This window comes from Xenopus tropicalis, chromosome 7 (assembly GCF_000004195.4).
Source record: "Xenopus tropicalis strain Nigerian chromosome 7, UCB_Xtro_10.0, whole genome shotgun sequence".
Lineage (NCBI taxonomy): Eukaryota > Metazoa > Chordata > Amphibia > Anura > Pipidae > Xenopus > Xenopus tropicalis.
Genome location: NC_030683.2, coordinates 116,463,162 through 116,470,966, shown reverse-complemented (window position 1 = coordinate 116,470,966; position 7,805 = coordinate 116,463,162). Strand labels below are relative to the sequence as shown.

Sequence of the window (7,805 nt, the reverse complement as noted above, 5' to 3'; positions counted from 1 at the left end):
AAGTAATTGACTGCCCCGCCTCTATGCTTGAGACATAAAGGTGTGGCTGGAAATATGTGATTGACAGCTAAGATTTTTATATAACGTTATAACAGGTATGGGTGTTTTAATAAAAAAAAAGAGTTTGGGTTTCATGTTTAATTTGAAAAAGACTTTTATTATACAGCTTTTTATGCCTGGGTGACAGGTCAATCTTTAAATGCGTTTTGCAAATTTTCACCGGGACAGATTTTCTCATCACTAGGGATGCACCGAATCCACGATTTGGTTCGGGATTCGTCCAAGATTCAGCCTTTTTCAGCAGGACTGGGATTTGGGCTGAAACGAATCCGAAAAATCACGTGACTTTTTGCCACGTAAACACAGAAGTTGAACATTTTTCAACATTTTTAGACAATTAACCCTTCTGAAACCTAATTATCATTTGCTAATTAGGATTCGGATTTGGTTGTGTATTAGGCCGTATCCTTTACGAAGGATTCTGGGGTTCGTCCGAATCCAAAAAAGTGGATTCGGTGCATCCCTACTCATCCCTAATAACAACCAATAAGCCATTTTCTTTTACTGCTCAGCAGTTGGTTGCTATGGGTTACTAGATGTGGCAAACTTTCCATGACATTACCCCAGCTGAATCCAACAGTTCATTTGTACCATAGGAACCATTATAAACACATTCATTGGCTTTATTGTTGCCTAAAGATGAATCCGACTGACCAACTGGTCCAACAATACTACTCAAGGCTTTATTTTTCTTAGTGGTGAAATGGCAAGGTTACACACTGCAACAAAACACACTCATGTTGGATACAATATATATATAAATATATTTCTGCAAGACCTATACATTTTATAAATATATATACAAAGTGCAGTCCATATCTCCTAATATATACTCTTTATAAAGCATTTTCCTCCATTGTTTTGTGTGTATGAGAGAGGAGGTGATTTCTAAACCATTAAGAAAAGAGCTTAAGGCTGATAATTGGTGAAGGAATGACAAAAATGGCGCCTGTATATCACAGATGGTAACCAGTTATTTTAGGCTCTGTAACTATAGCAGGGTAAACTATCCACTTTCATCTGCACTGTCAGCACGGAACGGCCCTGCTCTGCCCTGGGGGTGGGTGGGAGAGATCTTGCATTTTGCTTTTTTTTTTCCAAAGGCTTTTAGAATGTGCAAAAACATTATTACCAACTTAAAAACAACAATACAAATCTCCAGTTGGGGAGCATCTGGCTCAGCCGTGTACCTTTAAAAGCATAAAGGCAGTCACGCTGGTAAAAACGTTAATAAAAAGTTGTAGGTTGTTTCCAATTGATGCCCCGGGAAGCCAATAAAGCCATTCTGTGATTTGCAAATGGCCATAAAGGGACTGTATTTATTAGAGGCATTTATCTTTTGTTTATTATCCCTTAGACAGATGGCATTTAGCTCATCGTTTGCATTGAACGTATTTGCAATCAAGAGTGTGAGCTTCTACTCCGCCTCCACCATTAGGCAGCTCTGTTGCTGTAGGTAAGAAAAGCAATATGGCAGCTTTTGATCATATTTGTGCTGCCAATGCAAATTCAAAGAGAAGATATGGGGTAACTATAGAGGACACTGTGACTGCTTCCAGAGGGGGGTGAAACTAATAAGCAGTTTCATTATATATTTATGAAAAATGCCTTATTCCCAAAGATAAGGGGCCCTGAGTGAGGGAGGAAATGTCCTGGGTACAACGCCTATTAGATTAGACCAGGGTTCCCCAACCTTTCTTACTTATCAGCCATAGTCACATGTAAAAAGACTTGGGGAGCAACACAAGCACCATAAAAGTTCATGGAGGAGCCAAATAAGGGCTAAGATTGGCTATTAGGCAGCCTCTATGCACCCTATCAGCTTACAGGGGCTTTATTTGGTAGGAAATCTTGTTTTTATTCAACCAAAACTTGCCCCCAAGTCAGGAATTCAAAAATAACTCCCTGGTTTGGGGGCACTGAGAGCAACATCCAAGGGGTTGGGGAGCAACATGTTACCCCTGAGCCACTGGTTGGGGATCACTAAATTAGACAGAAGCTGAATTGAATTGAGACCACTGTAAGACCACCACATGACTATATGTACCCCAGAACAGGGCAGAAGGACTGTGTGCCACTAATACAAAGCTTTGCTCTCCCTTGCTATAGTGGCATTGAACCTGATATACAAAGCTGTGCATTTTTACCATCTGCGATTGCCATAGAGATGGGCTATACATTAAATACGGCGTCCTTGGTCGTATCTTCGGAGCTGTTATGATGCAGGGAAGAAGCGCAAGGCACGGATCACATGTAAACCTGGTTTTCGTCAAAGGCAGACACACAGCGGAGTAAAAATAAACTTTAATAGCACAGTACAATAGGACACCAGATTCATCATGGGTTCTATACAATAATCCCTTCCCTTGACCCTAACCCCCCCCCCCGAATAAAATACAAGCAATAAAGCATATTTACAAAGAGAGAGAGAGAGAAAAAAAAAATGTCAGGTCCATTAAAGGGTTGAATGTGGAAAACTTTTGTTTTTGCCGTAGCCACCATTCCGACAGTCTGAATATCGACTGTAAACCTGGATCAGGTGCATGAAAACACAATAAGGTAAACAAACAGTCGCCCTTCTAAGCAAAGGGCATCTCAGTTAGACACCAGGGCACAGTGCATGGTTCCCTAGCCCCCTTGGCTAGTGACATGTGTACGAGTACAACCTCCTTCTCTTTCCTTATGAGGTGGTTCCTTTCTTCAGACAGTATTCCCAGGGCTTCTTAGGCAAAGCAGGCAACACCAGGATCAAGCAGCAACCCCCGCCAAATATCAATATGGCCCCTGCCGCTGCCGCACAAGCCACAGACCAAGAGTACTCGTATTCCAGGGGCACGTTCTGATTGCTTGCCATTAGCCACCTGACTGCTTGCCTAAATAGCTCCATGGTGATCAGGACAAAAGTACCTGAAATAGACAATGCAGGACAACCAGAGTTACAGACCACTGGGGATGAAGGAATTCTATTATATACAATTTTAGGCAATAAAGTCTATGCAATAAAAACCCTACAGCTGTGTAGCCAATGGGAACTGCAAAGACAAGTCCCTGTTACAGAATATGTAATAATCTGTAAAGTGCTCCTATTTCTAGTAGCCTCTAGAAGTGGTATCTACTGGTCTACTGTGTAGTTAATTGTCTGCCCCTCTTGACTTGTCGGGGTTTTATGAACTGTTTATCTTCTTAAGATACATAATATGATGCAGGTATGGGACCTCTAATACAGAATGTTTGGGGCCAGGGGTTTTCCGAATAAGGGATCTTTCTGGAATTTGGATCTTCATACCTTAAACCTAAAAAGTATTTAAACATTAATTAAACCCAGCCTGAGCAATCAGAACTGCAAGAAATGAAGAAACCTGACCCATTATGTGTGATGGGATGAGGTTGCAGGACAGTTGGTCGAATGAGCTCTTTAAAGGAAAACTATACCCCCAAATAATGTAGGTCTCTATAAAAATACATTGCATAAAACAGATTGTATGTAAAACCCTGCCTCATCCAGGGTCGGACTGGGGGGTGCAGGGCCCACCGGGGCTCCCACCCCAGGGGCCCTGCAGGTGCCCCAGCCGCGTCCCCTAACCCCCCCCAGGGGCCCCCCTAACCCCCCCGCAGGGCCCCCGCCTGACGTCCTCCCCGAGCGCGTATAAATTGAACGCGTCGGGGAGGAACAGTCAGTAGGGGGAGTGCCAGCAAAGGTCGGACTGGCTGCTGGGGCCCACCGGGATTTCTCCCGGTGTCCCGGCGGCCCAGTCCGACCCTGGCCTCATCTAAATAACCATTTTCATAAAAATATACTTTTTTAGTAGTATGTGCCATTGGGTAATCCTAAATAGAAAATTGCCATTTTAAGAATTAAGGGCCACCTCCTGGGATCATAGGATTCACAGTGCATACAAACAAGCCAAGGCACACATACATGCTAGGCCCCATCAGCCAATGAATGGACAGAGTTCTGCCTTTTGCTCCCACACTACTGTGTCAGAGCTGCTTCATTTCCTGTCAGCTGATCTCTGAGGGAGCACACAGACCATCACTAAATGGCGGCTCAAGGGAAAGGATGTAAAAGGGCAATATTTACTGATATATATATATTCCAGTTTGGGGAGATTCTTTAATCGGTCACTTAACATAATATAAACTATCTGTTGGTTAAGTATTCATTCTGGGGGTATAGTTTTCCTTTAACCTGGCCTGACCAAATCTGAACATGTTAACCACTGGCAACCCATTTTCATTGAATCACATGTGCCCCCTATCACCAGTAAATTCATACCCTCTATACATGTTCTATACTTATGTTCTGTTTGTAGGGGAAGATGTTACTCCTTGTGCCTAAATCCTACCTTTCTCTGCAAAACCCAAGAGCCCATAATTCCCCAACTTGCCTTACCGGAAAGAATGAAAAAGAAGGATGCTGGCTTCAGGAGGAACTCTACTCCTTTGCTCAGAACCATAGTGATACAAATTGATCCCATTACCATAAAGGTGATGCTAAGAAGAGACATAACAGCAGCAGAAATGTTCAGATCTGTGGGGGGGGGAAAAAAGGAGAGAAATGAATGGTGTGCAACGTCCACATGATGTTTGAATAACACTATGTTACTTAGTACAGGTACTGTTTTATTATTGCAGAGAAAAGGGAATCATTTAACCATTAAATAAACCCAATAGGGCTGTTCTGCCCCCAATAAGGGGTAATTATATCTTAGTTGGGATCAAGTACAGGTACTGTTTTATTATTACAGAGAAAAGGGAATCATTTAACCATTAAATAAACCCAATAGGGCTGTTCTGCCCCCAATAAGGGGTAATTATATCTTAGTTGGGATCAAGTACAGGTACTGTTTTATTATTACAGAGAAAAGGGAATCATTTAACCATTAAATAAACCCAATAGGGCTGTTCTGCCCCCAATAAGGGGTAATTATATCTTAGTTGGGATCAAGTACAGGTACTGTTTTATTATTGCAGAGAAAAGGGAATCATTTAACCATTAAATAAACCCAATAGGGCTGTTCTGCCCCCAATAAGGGGTAATTATATCTTAGTTGGGATCAAGTACAGGTACTGTTTTATTATTACAGAGAAAAGGGAATCATTTAACCATTAAATAAACCCAATAGGGCTGTTCTGCCCCCAATAAGGGGTAATTATATCTTAGTTGGGATCAAGTACAGGTACTGTTTTATTATTACAGAGAAAAGGGAATCATTTAACCATTAAATAAACCCAATAGGGCTGTTCTGCCCCCAATAAGGGGTAATTATATCTTAGTTGGGATCAAGTACAGGTACTGTTTTATTATTGCAGAAAAAAGGGAATAATTTAACCATGAAATAAACCCAATAGGACTGTTCTGCCCCCAATAAGGGGTAATTATATCTTAGTTGGGATCAAGTACAGGTACTGTTTTATTATTGCAGAGAAAAGGGAATCATTTAACCATTAAATAAACCCAATAGGGCTGTTCTGCCCCCAATAAGGGGCAATTATATCTTAGTTGGGATCAAGTACAGGTACTGTTTTATTATTACAGAGGAAAGGGAATCATTTAACCATTAAATAAACCCAATAGGGCTGTTCTGCCCCCAATAAGGGGTAATTATATCTTAGTTGGGATCAAGTACAGGTACTGTTTTATTATTGCAGAGAAAAGGGAATCATTTAACCATTAAATAAACCCAATAGGGCTGTTCTGCCCCCAATAAGGGGTAATTATATCTTAGTTGGGATCAAGTACCGGTACTGTTTTATTATTGCAGAGAAAAGGGAATCATTTAAACTAATGTATATAGTATTACACACATTTACTAACAAATGTTAGGTAACCCCTGTCCATATGCCTTATCCCACTGTTGGGACATGGTTCCATTATCAGTCACTCTTCTGGGTGAAAATTGTTTTTTTTTTTGTATAAATGAGTTAACATGGCCAATGATTTGCCACCACCTGGGCTATTTGCCATAGAACTTATAGGTGGATTTCAGCCCAAAATTTCCAACTGGCTTCCCAATTCACTTTTAGTGTGTTATAGAATGGCCAATTCTTCATTTGGTCTTCATTTTCTATAGTTTTTTATTTATTTGCCTTTTTCCAGCTTTCAAATGGGGGTCACTGACCCCGGCAGCGACTCCTATTCATATTACATTTTTTTCATTCAAACCACTGCCTGGTTGCTAGGGTAATTTGGCTCCAAACAACCAGACAGCTGCTAAGATTTCAAATTGGAGAACTGATGAGCAAAATAAAAAATGAAGACAAAGTTAAATTTGTCTCAGAATAGCATTCTCTATGACACACACACAGAGTGAAGTTTTGGCATCTAATTTGGCAAAATTCCTTCTTATTGTGAATGCAGCTCAAGTCATATAATCCTCTGAAGGGAAAGATAAAAGGTCGGGAATTCTAATCCTATACAAAGGGAAATAAAGTATCATGGCCCTGTAGCGCGTTCCTTGGCTTGGGAGAAGAATGTTACGCACTTGACTTTACAGAGAACAAAGGTTATTTAGAGATGGCTGGAGGGTAATTGGATAAGGTGACGAAAGCACCATTCTATATTCCGCTTCTTTATCTTTCCCATGGGGCCCATTTGGAAGGGAAAGAGTTATTCAGCTTATCAATGTTTGCTATTTTAAAGAAAAGATTCATGGCCAGAAGTCTGTTTCATTCTCATCATCAATAAAAAAATAATAGCACCGAAACATCTCAGATACTGGTACAATAACAGTCTGGGGATATTTCTAATCAATTTCAGACATTGGCAACCTGCGGCTCTCTGCATTTTGCTCAACTACCATGTAGTTATCACACTGAATATATATATAGGGAATAATTCGTGATGAGCCAGGAATGGATTCCATGATATATCACCATTGGCGAATTTGTGCAAAAAAATTAGTCGCGCAGCTAAAAAATAGGCGCGGTTGTGTCAAATTGGGCGCAGTCACTTAAAATAAAGTCATGCACGACAGAAAATCACTAGGAATAATATATCCTCTTTTGGGAAATATAAGGGTATTTTAAGTCACGTTCCATGATTATATGGGCATTTATATATGTGACTTCTAATATCCTTATAATTTACAGCAGGGGGTACACTATTGACACAGACAACCTCACTAAGCACCCATTATAACTGATTTGTGATGAGTGGGCAGGCCTGAAACTGACCTGTGAGTTTACACCTGGTTTGGCCCAACATTTCCATATGATTTGCGGGTTGTGGGTGGAGTTTGGGCGGAGGTCTTGCTTTCACCCTCCTTACCCGCAACCGTATTGTGCCCAGCTTCTACCTCTGGCAGCTTCTATTTATAGGCGCACACCTGCCCTGCCCCACCACCTTTGTGACATCAGAGATGGGATGGGTCGGGCATAAGTCTATAAACAGAGGCGGATTGCTGGGTTGGGTTTGTCAAGCAACACATCACTATAACTTGGCCTTTGGCCTTGTGCTTTTATATGGTCAGGAAACTCCTCTGTGACTTCTAATATCCTTATATTTTACAACAGGGGGTACAGTAATTTGTGTCACACCACTCCCTGAAACTAGCTTATTATTTAGTGAATAATGTAGCTCCTATTATAATATATAAGGATCTACAGGTCATGGAGCTCCATGGTAACTTCTAATATCTGTATACTTTACAACACAATGTATATTATTTATTATAATACACAAGTTTCAGTAAGTCATGTGACACATTACTATGCGTCATCACTATGCACTGTTTCTAAGGATA

At 40.9% G+C, this 7,805-nt stretch overlaps 1 protein-coding gene across 1 annotated transcript in view; it reads right to left on the bottom strand.

Annotated features, from left to right (window-relative positions):
• Positions 1–721: 721 nt before the first annotated feature.
• Positions 722–7,805, bottom strand: part of cacng6 (calcium channel, voltage-dependent, gamma subunit 6) — a 57,912-nt gene continuing 50,828 nt past the window's right edge. Inside the window, exons 3-4 of the mRNA NM_001103204.1 lie at positions 4,454–4,591; positions 722–2,967 (exon numbers count right to left, since the gene is read on the bottom strand). Coding sequence (NP_001096674.1) covers positions 2,741–2,967; positions 4,454–4,591 — 365 coding nt within the window. The 3' untranslated portion in view covers positions 722–2,740. The remainder of the gene's footprint in view (positions 2,968–4,453; positions 4,592–7,805) is intronic.